The 16,186-nt window shown below is 39.7% G+C and overlaps 1 protein-coding gene across 2 annotated transcripts in view; it reads right to left on the bottom strand.

The window, feature by feature from the left end:
- Window positions 1-6,682: 6,682 nt before the first annotated feature.
- Window positions 6,683-16,186, bottom strand: part of tbc1d2b (TBC1 domain family, member 2B) — a 69,502-nt gene continuing 59,998 nt past the window's right edge. Inside the window, exons 12-13 of one of the 2 annotated variants that reach the window (XM_047033902.1) lie at window positions 10,729-10,850; window positions 6,683-7,892 (exon numbers count right to left, since the gene is read on the bottom strand). In XM_047033902.1, the coding sequence (XP_046889858.1) occupies window positions 7,697-7,892; window positions 10,729-10,850 (318 nt within the window). In that variant the 3' untranslated portion in view covers window positions 6,683-7,696. The remainder of the gene's footprint in view (window positions 7,893-10,728; window positions 10,851-16,186) is intronic. The other variant, XM_047033903.1, reaches the window with a different exon arrangement.

Raw genomic sequence — 16,186 nt, 5'->3', positions numbered from 1 at the left:
AAACCACGTGACAGTAAATAGCTCTGTGAAGCTCTTGAGTTGACAGACTTCGCTGGGTACTGTGAACTATGGCTCCATTAGACACCAGTGTAACTGTATCATTGTTCATTGACCAACACCAAATCAAATCCAAATGTTATTTGTATAGCCCTTTTTACAAATGTCACAGAGCACTTTACATACGCCAACTTAAACCCTCACGGAAGACAAGGAAAATCTCCCAGGAAAACTAATCCATTAATTGAAGGAATCTCTCTCTCTGTGTCTGTGTGTCTGTGTGTGTGTCTGTGTGTGTGTGTGTGTGTGTATGTGTGTGTGTACGTGTGTGTGTATGTGTGTGTGTGTGTATGTGTGTGTGTCTGTGTGCGTGCGCGCACAAATTAGAATGGGTTTAGTTTCCCACGATAAAAAAAAGAACCGGGCGCTCTGCAATGTTCATATTCTACATACGTTCTCTTTATAACCCAACAAAGTGCAGTGCCTGGATTGACGGTTTGGATAAGCATTTCGACGTCAAATAATATGGAAGCAAATCGTGACCAAAATTCAAATGAAAATGCAGAAATGCATTTTCATTTTAAGAATGTGGCTGCATTATTTGACTCAAATGAAATTAGTAATCAATCATCCTATTTGCATTTTAATTTTCTTCTTTAAGACTGCTCATTCTTTCCCTTAATTAAATTGAAAACGAAAAAGACATTTGAAATTTAATTTTTAAGATATGCCCCAGCAAATAGGTACCAACATTCAATTTGAAATGTAACATTTGAAAATGAAAATGCATTTCCAGAAATGCATTTTCATTTTAAGAACGTGGCTGCAAAATCGTGACCACAATTCAAATTCAAATGCATTTCCAGAAATGCATTTTCATTTTCAAGAACGTGGCTGCAAAATCGTGACCACAATTCAAATTCAAATGCATTTCCAGAAATGCATTTTCATTTTAAGAACGTGGCTGCAAAATTGTGACCACAATTCAAATTCAAATGCATTTTCATTTTAAGAATGTGGCTGCATTATTTGACTCATAAATAAAATTAGTAATCAATCATCCTATTTGCATTTTCTTCCTCAAGACTGCACATGTTATGCCATAATCAAAAAGAAAACAGAGCGGACATTGCATTTTCATTTTCGTGTTCTGCCCGCAAAGAACTAGCCTGGCTGCCAGCCCAACTTCTCCCCACCCAAAAAAAAATTGGGTCGGGAAGTTGGGTCTGGAGGGTCTCGTATTGGGGACCAACTACAGAAAACCAGAATCTGGGCGAACCAATTAAATTGCCAGGGCGGGCTTTATACGATGATGGACAGATGATCAACAGTAACGTAATCACCCACGTCACAAAAGAGCGCTTACTAGTGATGGGAAGTTCGGTTCTTTTTGCTGATTCGGTTCTTTGAATCTCGTTCAGTAAAATGAACGAATCTTTTTTCGAGTCATTTGTTCATTTCAGGGGGGGGGGGGGGGGGGGGGGGGGGGTTGGGGGCTATACGTCCACTGCAAAGGACGTATAGCCCCTATACGTCCACTGTAGGTTAGTGCATGACATGTGCACCAGCAAATACTATTTCAAAATAAATTCCTGCATTAAAATAATGTATCATGAGGTTGTATGATTTGGTCATGTATTATCACACTAGCATTTAATTATCACGTCAAACAATTACACTGCACTAAACTGTAAGTGTAAATGTAAAGTGAAAATAACAAAACCAGTCAGTATGATGACTTGAGCGAATATCATTCATTCACGTCTTACTAAAACAGCGGCCACGCGAAAGGGAATAAGGAAACTGTTTCCTCTACTAAAAAATACAATGCGGGTCACGTGAAAAATGATCCAAAGACTCGTAGAAAGACCGAGTCGGGAAAGGAACGAATCGTTCGTTTCCTCTAGCTACAGAGCCTATGCAGGTCACGTGAAAAATGATCCAAAGACTCGTAGAAAGACCGAGTCGGGAAAGGAACGAATTGTTCGTTTCCTCTAGCTACAGAGCCTATGCAGGTCACGTGAAAAATGATCCAAAGACTCGTAGAAAGACCGAGTCGGGAAATGAACGAATCACTCGTTGAGAGGACTCGTTACTCCCGAGTCCTTATAAGGATTCGTTCAAAATGAACGAATCGTTCACGAACGACACATCACTAGCGCTTACGTTGAATTCGTTTTGAACAAACATGGCTACCGCTGGAGATCTGGGATGTTATGTTTCTGCCATCGAGTCTGTTTTAGAAGACATCGACAGCGCATTAATTTTGAAAGAGGAACAGAGAGACGCAATCAAGGCATTTGTCATGGAAAATATGTTTTTGCCGTCCTTCCTACGGGATTCGGTAAAAGTTTAATTTATCAGCTGGCCCCGATTGAGTTGTAATCCTAAACGGAGAACTTGTTCGTATATGCATTGCCCTTTATTGTATCGCTCAAAAAGGTTGACCGTGTGAACAAGACCTCCCTACCCTTAAATTAATTTTACAACACCGGCAAAAATCGCTTGTATTCATTCTTCAAGCATACTTCAAGTCTGCTTGTAGTTTAGTTCTGTTGACAACAACTATGCGGTGCTTAACATACGTCACATACTCTGTTGCTCTGATTGGTTGTAGATCTATCCAATTGAGCGAAGAGGCATTTGTTTTCCAGGCTCGTTTGAAACACGCCCTGTAGTCAAAGCCCAACGGAGAGTTCTCAGACTCATATTCTGACTAGAATTATGAGTATGACAACGTCAGGCTAGCAAAGAACTGCCCATAATTCGAAAAAGAAAATGCATTCTGAGCGGCGCAGCAGAGTGACGTCAGTAGCCGCTCTTCTTCAGCTCCCTGCTGACCAAGCTACCCATCTTGTTCGGTAGGGGGCGGTGTGCACGTACGCATTGCATTACATGGCAAATGTGCCGGGAAATTGATGGACGGCTGGATTCTGTGGAGCCTCAAATGGGACGGGGACGACCAACCATCCACATCCATCGAAAATTATGTATTAAATGGTCTACTTTTCCCTGTGAAAGCAAGCTATTTCACCTTTGGCCTAGTTCAGACAAAATCTGAATTTCCGCAATCTGAATTTGAATTTCCGCAATCTGAATTTCAGTAATCTGAATTTCAAGAATCTGAATTCCTGCAATCTGAATTTCAAGAATCTGAATTCCTGCAATCTGAATTTTAGAAATGTGTATTTTTGGATCAAAATATTTCAGTTTTATTAAATTCAGCATACAAATAATTCAGATATTATATAGGCTATTCAACAGCAAAATATTTAAGTTTTATGAAATTCGACACACAAATATTTCAGATCTTTCATATTCAAATTCAGATACTTTTGTCAGCTTTCTAGCTCCATTAATCCGTTGCTTTGCATCCTCCGACGGATGGTCTGGTGGCCTACGCCGAACAGCTCCGCTATGGCCTTTATTTTTAAACCATTTAATAAATAGTTTTCGATGGACTCGAACGGAATGTGGATGGTTGGTCGTCCCCGTCCCATTTGAGGCTCCACAGCATCCAGCCGTTCCAGGACTGAAGAGAGGTTTACTATGGCAACCTCATTAATGTGTACGTCTGTGACGGCAGAGTATGCAGCCAAGCTCTCTGTGACTTGTTCTACTCGGTCACGGGCATCAGACTCAGATATATTATTAGTTTCTACCAGCTCAGCAAATTCTATCAGTGTCTGCACAATTTGAAGGAGCGCCATGATCTGTGATGCGTCCTCTAAAGACCCGGCAATTCAATACATTTCATTTTCGTGTTCTGCGGGCAGAACACGAAAATGAAAATGCAATGTCCGCTCTGTTTTCTTTTTGATTATGGCATAACATGTGCAGTCTTGAGGAAGAAAATGCAAATAGGATGATTGCTTACTAATTTTATTTATGAGTCAAATAATGCAGCCACATTCTTGAACATGAAAAGGCATTTCTGTAAATGCATTTGAATTTGAATTGTGGTCACGATTTTGCAGTCACGTTCTTAAAATGAAAATGCATTTCTGAAAATGCATTTTCATTTTCAAATTTTACATTTCAAATTGAATTTTGGTATCTATTTGTTGGGGCATATTTTGAAAATTAAATTTCTGAAATTCTCACTGACTCAATTCTGACTCATAAATTTCGGAAAGAATGATCAGTCTTACAGAAGAAAATTAAAATGCAAATAGGATGATCGATTACTAATTTCATTTATGAGTCAAATAATGCAGCTACATTCTTAAAATGAAAATGCATTTCTGGAAATGCATTTTCATTTGGTCACGATTTGCTTCCATAAAATAATGAAAAAGAATGACAACATTATTTGCCACATCTTAGTTTGCCCTCTCTGGCATTACAGCCCCTTCTCTCTTGGGACAGTTGCATAAAAATAAACCGCGGGTCTAGGGGGCCAAATCGGATGTTTTTTGGTTAACTTTCATTTAGAAGCAAATTTTTGAGTATCAGTTTTTCAACATACAAAATGGCAAGGTGAGAAGTGCTGACTGCTCGCATAACATTTATTTAGCTCCATTCAAAGGCTTTCTTTATGAATGAAATGCTGGCTAGCTAACTAACAGAAATAAAATATAAAATGGATACGTCTTTATTTCAGTATATGTCAGCAGTGTTTCCCCCAGATTAGAAAGCAATTTGTGGGGGTCGGTTGAAACCTAGGGCTATGTGAATACTGCGCGACCAGCAACAATGGCGGACAGATCAACCAGAGTCCGATAAATGTAATATTTTTGGCCTAACTAATTGATAACAAAATAATGACAGTCTTGTTTTGTGCTTTACACAGTCCTGTACATATGTATTTGCAACCATGTTCTGAATTGATTTTTTTTTTATCGCTATTGCTAACGTTCCATTGCTGATTTGCACAACGTCCCACATTTCTCTGATTAGCCTGAATGGACTCTATGCATGTCTACAGTGTTAATTAACTCCATTAGCAGCGAATTTCGTTTGATATCAGTACATAACAATACTTGCTTTGGAGACATCAATATACTTAACTGTAACCAAGTGGTGTCTCATTTCATTGGGCTATGCAGCCCTTACACCTCACATTCAAGACACAAGGGCTAGTGGGAAACTAAGGGCTAGGGGTAAGACAAGTATTGGGATTCGGCTTCAATGCAAGTTGAATTCTGACTTACCATAGACACTTCAATTTACATGTCGCCAGTGGCAAAAATCTGGGTTAGGACCCAAACACAGGAGTAGCCAGAAATTGCCTCAAACAAAGGTTTAGTCTTTTAAATGGGAAAACAGACAGGGTATTCACGGTAACAAGGGTAAGAACCAGACAAAGACTGGACACAAAAATGGAAACCTAAATACACAGAACCAAACAAGACACAGGTGGACATGATGAGACAAACGAGAACTGAAACCACTCAGTGAGACACAGGTAAAGACAATGACAGACACAGGGAAACACTAGGGCAGGGCAAAAACCAAAAACTGGGGGGACGGCTGTGGTATTTTGGTATCTCACATTTATTGTTATTTTTTGGGATTGCCCAATATTTTTGTTTTTATGTAACTGTTTCAACTATGTGAGGCTGCAACATAGCCTATCACCATTCCCTCTTGCACTTAAGGAAATTACAACAGAACCCTGTTTCATTCTACACTTCACTCTTAGTATTTTGAAGTGAAAATGAGCAGCAACAAATATATGCTTTTTAATCTATGCTATCTTCATAAATAATAAGTATGCTTACTTATTTAAAATATAACGTAGGTAACAGCAGACAAATGAAGGGTACATAATCATTTGCATAAATGTAGGCTAGCATTGGTAATTTTAGAATAGATGTGGAGGTTGAACAAGTACTTCAGAGATGACAGAAAATGTCAATGGTGATCTGAGAAATATAGGTACCAAAACCACTGAGTAGTTGCACTATCTATAATTCCAGAAATCTCTGTATGTCACCAACATCAGCGCAGGAACTGTGCCCTATCTATAATTCTAGGAATCTCTGTGTGTGTGTCACCAATTTTATCATGGCACTATGCACTAGTTGAGATAAAATGGAAGAAACTTTGGGAGGAGCAATTCGGTGAGGGATCCCCTTCTCCAGATATGCCACTAAACCTCCTAAATTACCTCTTGTGGCATATGCATAGATTTTTAAGTTCAAGGACAGAAACATGAGCACATAATACAATAACATATTTATTGGATAACCACATAGGTATAAAATATCCTGATACATTGTTGCACAAATGTGGCACTGAACAATTGTGTAACATTCAATTGAATATAATGATATATTGGACAGAGATAGATTGGTGCTATGGATAACAGCAAAGGACTTTCACACAGGCCTACATCTTTTTTTAATGAAAAAAGCAAAGATATATGGTAAAAATATAGGACTACGAGATAACTACAATCATAGTCAACATGCACAGTAACTGTGGTGCAGAAATGGATATTAGTTAGGAAATAAAAAACAAATGAAAATAAATCCTGTTTTAATATAAATTGAATGAGGATTTCTTTTTTTTTACCATGGTAAGGAGGGTTACAGAGTTGTGACCCAGCCTGAAACTAGAGGTGGCCAACCCTGGTCCTCGAGAGCCTCAGTCCTGCATGTTTTAGATGTTTCCCTGCTCCAGCACACCTGATTCAAATGAACGGTCATTCTCAGGCTTGGATAACGACCATTCATTTGAATCAGGTGTGCTGGAGCAGGGAAACATCTAAAACATGCAGGACTGAGGCTCTCGAGGACCAGGGTTGGCCTAGCCAATACTGCCTCTTAGAGGTGAACATGTGAACTGACATGACAGGCCTAAAAACGATAGTTCCTCGATATGGTGCCATACACGCAATCCAAGTTTAACATTGAGGAACGTACCCAAATTGTCTAAACAAAATCGTGGACACATTTGGTCAATCATTGTCAAAATGTCAAATAATGGGGAGGAAAGGTGTGTGAAAATTAAGTATAACATAGTAAGTTCAGTCCCCATTATGTGTGCAGTTGTGAAAGTACCTGGAACCGGTGTGGTTCCAGGTAGGCTACTATTCCTTTACCTCTTCCATCTGTAATAACAAGAAACCCTGTGGAACACTCCTGATTTAGTATTTATGGAAACTGTGTCAAAGTGATTCAAGTGCTTGACAGACATAAGGAATCTCCTAGAGTATGATTCTTACTCAGGAGTTAGTAAACAGTAACTTAGAAAAGTCTAAAACATGCCAGTGAAGTTTCATCTCAAAAGCTATAGAATGTTTTATCATTGAAAATACAATCTCTCCCTCCACTAAGAAAAGCTCTGTACTCCAAAGACTCTTTCTTTGAATATACTTAAGTCTGAGCTTGCAAACAAATTGTAATATGGAACTGAACATACTCAAAATAATTCTGTTTGGTATTCCAACCTCTTAGCTCTCAGTCCCTTGACCAAAACACAAACAAACAAAGACTAATTAAGACATTTACAAAAGATGGATGGAATACTGATACAAAAACAGTTGGGTAATAACATTTTGGTCCACAGAGCTTCATGAAAAGCAGGCTGCCAGCTTCACCTCTCAGGCAGTAAACAGAGCATGCAATTGGCTTGGCTTGCAAGACATGTTGTACCCAACACTATAGTCAAAAAACGTAAATTCCTCTCTCCTTGTTTGGTTTGTACTGTACATGAGCCAGAGAAATTGAATCATTACCACATTGCCAGCTAGCTAGTTGTCTTCCTCATCCTCACTGATGTAGGTCCTTCCATCCATAGTGCTCTCCCTCTCCCGGAGGAAGGTCTGTCGGATGGCCTCCAGCTCTGTTAGCTCCAAGCGGACCTTCTCCAGATGGAAGGTGCGTCTGTTCTGGATCTGCCTCAGAGGAAATGGGTTCATGTCCACAAAGGCCATGTTCATCAGCTTTCTGCAGGGAGACACAAAACAAACCTCAATGGGAACCTGCCATGTATCGTTCCACGGCCTGCTGGTGGGCTCGTTCAGAATTGTTGAGTACTAAGCTATGCAACGCACAAAACAACTCTTTACATTGGTAAGCATGCCATATATCGTTGGAAAGCTAACCGTTTCAAGATACAGTCACAACAGCAGAAACAATCAATGTCTTTGTCTGACCACCAACATATCAACAAACTAAAACAAAACGGAGACGACTCCCCTATCAAGCCTCACAGTAGTCCAAGTAAATTATTTTGTCAAAAATAGCATCCATAAATAGCCATGGATATGCATCATTCTAAATTCACGACTGAAGCGTCCAGTCATTTCTCATAAAATTGGTCATAACTTTGGTTCCCTTGTGAATATTCCAGATTTTTGAAGTCAATGGCTGTTGCACTCAGACCTTTTGATTGACACCTCACTTGACCCTATAGGAGCTTCCATGTCCTGTCCTTAGCCTTCAATAGCCAACAAGTGACTCAATGAAGGTGGTGCGCCATTACCCCCCCTCCCCTCCTTTTTTCTTTGTCAAAACCACCAAGATTAACATGGTGGAATGGACATAGCTGATGGGAAACCATTCACCCAGAAATTTCATACAAAGCCATGCAAATGCATTGAAAACCTTGGAAGTTGCTTTGGATAAAAGCGTCTGCTAAATGCATAAATGTAAATGTAAAATGCTATTAAGGAGCTGAAAAGTAGTTTAAAGCAATGCAAAACTGAACATCTCCAAATCTGATTCCGAAGCCAAAATATTTTCAGTAAATCATGTTCAGTGCCACAGATGCAGTGCTTATTTTTCAGCCTAAAACGGGTCAAACTGACTCAAAGCAACTGTATTTCATCCCATCCACATCCTACTGAAAAGATTTTGGCTTCAGAATCTGTTTTGGAGACTTTCAGTTTCAGAATTTCTGAAAAGAATGGCAAGGGGCTGTAGGGGAAGCTTTGAATCTTCAACTTAAATGTCTGTGAGTATAGCTCACTCGCAATTGCCACTAGTTTTTCTGTCCCAATCCCAATGTCCACCCTCACAGACTCACAGACTTTGAGGCGCATTCTCGCTAAGTCTGGAAGGGCTTTGGGCTGTCCCACTGTCAAACCGTCAAGTGTGCGAGGGCTGTTTCACAGACATTTTGAGCCCTTTATGCACCCTTTTTCAGATTTTTAGGGAATTACCCACATTTCACAGCGTTGTGACGTATAACCATATACTGTATATAAAGATGGACAACGCGTCTCCACCAATGACTGTAAAAACAGTGGACATAGAAACAGCCCCTCAAAAGGAGCCAAAACATCTTGATCGAGTATACCTGGTGGCTGGCTGCAGTATAGGTCACAAGTCCCGCCTCCTCCATGTTAGCGGATGGCACATGAACCAAACTAAAAAGTCTAAGTGCACGTCAGATTTTTTTTTTTCAAAGATTGTTTCTGTCATTTTAAGTCATTACTATCACGCTAATGTCCATTAAAATGTAATTTTTTTCAGATCAGTTTGTTTTTAATTAGTTATTTGACAATAGAACAAGGGGTTAGTGTGGCTTGCGATTGGGGCAGGCGAGTGTCGATAGGGCCCTCGATACTGCGGCTCCAACATCCGATCACTACTGCGCAGACTCTGGCTGTTTATCAATCCAAGTTTTTTTCCGTTCTTGTGTTCTTGCGAACTCGTTTGACGTCATCTTTTATTGCCCAAGTACAGTTCCAATCCAAAGAACACAAGTCACCAAGAACGCCCAAAATACCCGGAAATGTTCCTGATCCGCCTCTTTTATCGAGGATGCATCGGATGGTGACTTGACCAGCGAGAACGCTTCTGATTTCCCAGAAGTCATTGCAAGATGTCCAGCGAGGCGGACAAACCTCACAACTGTAATTCTTTACTTTTCATATTTCAGCTAAAAGGTACGTGTAAATCAGCAAAATGTGACAAGAAATAGGCAGTTCAGTCGCTGAAAATGTTCTTATTTTATTGATGAAACGGCTCATTTGTAAATTTGCTCCGACTTGTCGATAACCTAGCATCTCAGTGCAGTGCAGACACTACTTAACAGGTACTGTAAGTTAGCAAGGGCTACAGAAAACGTAAAATTACAGATAGACGGACCATTTTTTAGCTTTGTTATCTAGTTTTTGTAGTTAGTAAGTGTTATCATAATGCTGCAAGTCCAGGAAAACCCTAACCATCTCAATTCATTCTCCGTCCTTGCAAGACCGTTCAGGCAAAGAGGCTTGCCAGAACGTTCTTCATAAGAATGTACTTGCGTTCTCAGCGTTCTTCGGATTGATAAACAGCCTCTGACTCCAAATGACATCACCAGCGCAAGATGGCAGCATCCGTATCCGGGATATTTCACCTTCATTTTCGTACAGTTGGAGGATGCGGAGATGTTGCCCCTTGGTCTCCAATTCATCCCAATGTATGTAGGCTGTGTTTATCTGTACTAAGTACGATCCCATCCCCCCTCCTAATCAAGTAGTGAATCGGCAGATTTGGTCTTGAGTTAAGTACCCATAAATATAATGTTTCACAAGTAGTTGTATCAACTTCCAAGCATGCCTTTTATGTGTTTGGCAATTATGCCCACTAAAGTACGTATTAGTGCATTTAGAAAATGTCTTGATGTATCCTTAGAAAACAATGTGTAAAATATTAATATTTTTGTGGTACTGTTATCAACTTTGGACTTAGACTCTGTATTGAGCTTTTTAAATAACTAATATAATATAAAAAAAAATAAATTACACTCCAAGTGTAGGTTGGAAATATAAAGGATATATCAAGGATACATTACCTTGAGTCCAGGATTGTGCGTGTGAAACAGCGGAGGTACTTGAATATAGCCATGGAATCCTGCAACTTCAAAAACTCCTCCTCTTTGTACTTGAAGAGCGCAAGGGCACAGCGAAATATGATCTGAATAATAACAGATACAATTCACAGTATGACATCTGCTAAGAGATCATCAAATTAAATGCCTCTGAAATGTTAAAGGCACTGTTTTTTTTATAAAATATGTTTTAATTTGGAGATGTTGACAAGCACAACATATAGTAAACATGCAAAAAGTTTTTACCATAAAACAACAACAACAACCTAACCACTGTCCCTCCCACTGAAACATAGGACAACTAAAGAGGGTCCAATTTCTGGGGTAATTGTGGGGGGTGCTTGCGTCGGTTGCAGATGTGTATGTTTCCAGGCTGTGAATATCAACACCCTGTATTTTTGTACGCCCTTCAACTAGCTAGCTAGCTCTACAATTTGCCGGGGCTAGGTCTGAATGTACAGTAGGAGCAAAATGGAGCACAGCTGCCAGCTGTATAGCTAGGTATATGCAGGTAGCAACGCTAGTGCTAAATAACTATTTAGCTGTTGGCTCAATGACTCCGGGTAAGTAGGATTTGTGAGACTGCTCACCAAAAGAACGAAGGGGAACCCACTTTTCTAACATATTAAGACATGTTTATAAAAGTAGCCTTAACTTTCCTAGGCTTTTAGCTACGGTACTAATGCTGACGGCTCGCTGATATCGTTGTCTGTCTTACTAGAACTGCGTCGCTGCTAACGTGTGCTGACGTTGTGACGTTAGGGTAGCATTGAGGCACTTTTTGCCACAAAAACGTAACCTCTTAAACCGTGCAACGGAACGTAAATCCCAATACAAGCAACGCAATCGCTAACAAGACAAACCTTTTGACACCAACGTTGTCTATGTAGCCCAAATATTGATGGATCCTTAGGGATGGGAAAATACATATTACAAAATACCTTGTGGACACCATTTCTGGGGAAATTGTGACGTGTGCTTGCGTCTGCTGCAGATGGGTGCGTTTTTCTTAAATTGTACAAGGAATATTTCTGTAATTTAAATAAGTAAGCATACTTAATATTCATGAAGATTACATATATTAAATATGTTTAAATTTGTTGCTGCTCATTTACACTTCTAAAATAATAAGAGTGCATATTGAAACAGTGTTCTCTTCTCACTTCCCTGAGATTCTTCTTATGCCCTGGAAGAGGGGATGAAGATAGTCTGTCTGTGGCAGCCTCACATAGTTGAAATAGTTTTCCCTTCTAGTGATATTTTTAAGCATTTACTCATATTGCATTCATTAAGAACCCACTTTGAAACAAGCTTATTCTAACAACGTTGTCACCGGCAGTATTTAGAAATTGTGCCTCGTTTTTGCTCATTTAATCTGATCCACCTCATAATTTGTTTCCGTTTAGTTGAAACGTAGGGCCTATATCTAGGAATGTGTGGACTCAAATATACATAAAAAAAATTGTGCAGTCAAACGATTAAAATATTTAAACGCGATTAATCGCATTAATGTCATAGTTAACTCAATTAATCGCAAATTGTTATTTATTCGAAATGTCCCTTAATTTCTTTTTGTCCCATAAGTTTTCTAATTTTAATGCTCTTATCAACATGGAAAAGTGGATTGGATTGCTTGGTGCAAATGTTTTTTTAAATTGAAAACAACATTGCAATTGCCTGGCTTTGACGATGGGGTGGAGAACTTGCATCAGCTGTGTGCTTGGCCATCAAGTGGTATTTCAGACTGGACGTGCTGCAATGATAGCTCAGTTCACAACGACAAAACACACATATCACTTTGGTCTTGTCAATGGAACCATTTGGCAACTTTTTTAAAGTAAACTTTCCATTCAGAATCTTATTGGCGTCCATTTCGACGTCTCGAGCTCGCCATCCACTCAAAACGTGACGTTAGCCTACTACTCTTTAGCCGGCTCGCAAGCCCAAACGCCGGCTACGAGCCATTGCGAGCCAGAAACAGCGCGTCTTGAGGAAAGCTCATTGTGGGACTGCTCGTAGTGGCTGTAATAATGCACCAAGGCTGAATTTCGGGAAAGAGACTTCAGATACAGTATTAGGGGACCACTAAGGCCTATATAAAAGCATCCAAAACAGCATATCATGTGACCTTTAAGGGTGCACTACTGCCATGCTCTGGAGGACATATTGCAGAAGGACAGCTAATTCAAATTAATTTGCTGCGAGACCAGCCTGGAGTCAAATTGGGACTTTTATACCCAGTCAAGCTGATAGTGACGCACAACGGGAATGAGACCACATTCACAGACCCCGAGGAGAGCCGTCATATCCTGAACGCCACTTCGGCCAGGGATACAACTGAGACATGCTTTCAGCATGGCTCATTCATTTATGAGAGACTATATTTAAATGACTTTAAATGATTTAAATGAACCAAACAGGGGATATGGTGGTGAGTCATCAATGGACAAGTAAGCCTACACAATAGGCCCAGGCACACATTCATGATCGCACTTAAGGTAACAATTTGACTTTTATATAATAGTGACTGAAGTTGAAAGCTTAAGGAATGTAACAGTTCTTCTTTATTTCCCTTTTTAGATTACTATAGGCCAGATTTTTTGTTTTCAAAGTATAAGCCTTGGAGTTGTATGTTTATTTCAATAGGATCTGCTAAAACTTGAGTTTACATATCCTTCCAATTTACTTAATGGAAGATGCATAATCTTTATTTTGAGACGAAAACAGGTTTTGTTAGTTTTATACCTGTAGAGCTACATTTTTTTACATTTTTTACATTTTTTAGTCATTTAGCAGACGCTCTTATCCAGAGCGACTTACAGTAAGTACAGGGACATTCTCCCCGAGGCAAGTAGGGTGAAGTGCCTTGCCCAAGGACACAACGTCATGTGCACCGACCGGGAATCGAACTGGCAACCTTCAGATTACTAGCCCAACTCCCTCACCGCTCAGCCACCTGACTCCCTGAGCTACTACCCACAGTAGGATCAAGAGTTCAACCACTGTTGGTTGCTAGAGTTGGAGTTCATTGGCGGCCAAGCCGCGAAGCGGCGCAGCCACCTTGAGTGTTTCTACGTATTCTTATTATTATTAGGGGCCGGGCAGCGAAGCTTCGAGGCACCTATTGTTATTAGGTTCCTCCAGTAGGAGGGAACCTATTGTTATTGTTGGTATTCTTATTATTAGGGGCCAAGCAGCAGCGAAGCTGCTGAGGCACCTATTGTTTTTGTTAGTTTCATTATTATTGAACCAAGTCAAAAACTGATACTCTGATTCAATCACAAGTTCATATGAAGACTCTTGAGAATGTTTATAACACAAATCTGTGAAAAAGTTGACTGTAAGATCAAAGGTCGATTTTTGGTGAATATTTGAAACATGCTTGCTTGGCTAATTTCTAGCCACATTTCCAATGAATGTCTCCCCTCCTCCTGCCCGCGCGTGCTCCACATCCTCACACACTCAGCCTTAACTTACACACGCGCGGGCTTGGCAAGACGCACACGCAACATTTCAGGAGAGTGTGGGCTGACCAAGCCCCCACTCATTCCTTAGTCTCTAGCAAAGGCCTTGTGGATCTTGTAATCTTGGATCTCTTAACAAAAGCTGATCTTTTTGGTATTGCATTTCCGATTTTGTATGCAATGGTAAAAAGTTATACAAATCCTGAAACATTGATATATATATACATGTATTTATATATTTATAAATCTTTATTTCAGACGCCAAGTTCCACATAAAATAACAGACATAGAGCTATAAAAAAGAGAGTAAAACAAAAACATAAAACATAGATAATACACTGCATAAAAAGTATGAAGACTTTTGTGCCAATGTAGTCTTAAGTTCCAAGTAATCGATAGCAGCTCTTTAGAGGGTTGACCAGAGCCTCTACTATTCAGTTCTCCGACTTGTCCAGTCGACACATGAAACCATACATCAGTTGTGTCAGGAGTGCCTTACAGGTTGGTACGTGCTTAGACAGAAACAACTGACCAGCACTATGCCACCTAGGCACATTAAGTAGCAATCTAAAAGCATCATTAAAACCATACATCAGTTGTCTCAGGATTGCCTTACAGGTTGGTACGTGCTTAGACACAAACAACTGACTAGCACTATGCCACCTTGGCACATTAAGTAGCAATCTAAAAGCATCATTGTAGGCTACTTTCAGTATCTGTATACTCCTTTTCCTGTACATAGACCACAAATGAGCAGTGTACAATGGTGTTATGTAGGTTCTAAACAGGGAACATTTAACTGAATCTGAGCACATAGAAAACGTCCTTAATAACATACTGGCCTGAGAATATATTTGACAGCGCTGTTGATACATATCGTTGTCATCTGTCCAATCATCAGAAATGACATGGCCCAGATATTTTATTTCCTCACAAACACCAAGGGGACTGCCAGATAAATAAAAGGTAGGGAAGGTTAATTTCCTGTCCTGATTACTTCTTACTATCATCATGTGGCTTTTCTTTGCATTATATTTTATATCATGATCTAAGCCATACTGAGACCACACCCATAGCATCTGTTGCAACAGGCTGAGTGGAACCAGATCATCTGCGTACATCAGATGATTGACAATAGATTCACCAACAAGACAGCCTGTATTTGTCTTATTCAGCTGGCTTGATAAGTCGTCCATATCCATATTAAACAAAAAGGGAAATCAAATTCCTCCTTGTCCAACTCCGTTACCAACATGGAAAGGAGCTGATACAACATTGTCCCATTTAACATGAAAAGTTTGATTGGCATACCAGAACACCAAAATCCTCACAAGAGGTTTAGGGACACCTCTCGCTATTAGCTTTATAAACAGTTTTTCATGACAAATTCGATCGAAAGCTTGGTAAGCATCAATAAAGCATAAAAATACAGATGAATTAAGACTTGTGTACCTGAGACAATCTCCTTCAGAGCATAGATACAGAGATCAGTACCATGTTTTCTTTTAAAACCAAACTGATTTTCTGCAGTCAGAATATACATTTCCAATTTCAATCAAATAGTTCTCTCAAACACTTTGGACAAGATACTGGCCAATGCAATGGGTCGATAGTTGTCTATGCTGTTCAGTTTACCAGCCTTATCTTTAACAACAGGCACTAACAGTACTGACATAATAGAGTTCGGTAGAACACCATGAACCATAATTCCAGTGAGACACATGGCTAGAAATGGACTGAGTCTATAACTGGCATTTTTTAGATGCTCTGCAGAAATGCAATCCATACCACAAGCTTTGTTGTTGTCTAGCATGTGGATGGCATCATAAATATCTACTGATCTAACTATCAAGTCTGCAGAGATACCTTTATATTCATTATCAATTCTCACTGTGTTACTTTTAACACAATTAAATAGTTTACTGTAGTGCTCATGCCATAGATCAGCAATCTTCTCT

This window comes from Hypomesus transpacificus, chromosome 14, assembly GCF_021917145.1.
Source record: "Hypomesus transpacificus isolate Combined female chromosome 14, fHypTra1, whole genome shotgun sequence".
Lineage (NCBI taxonomy): Eukaryota > Metazoa > Chordata > Actinopteri > Osmeriformes > Osmeridae > Hypomesus > Hypomesus transpacificus.
The sequence above is the reverse complement of the archived record's forward strand: the minus strand, read 5'-3'. Positions and strand labels throughout refer to the sequence as shown.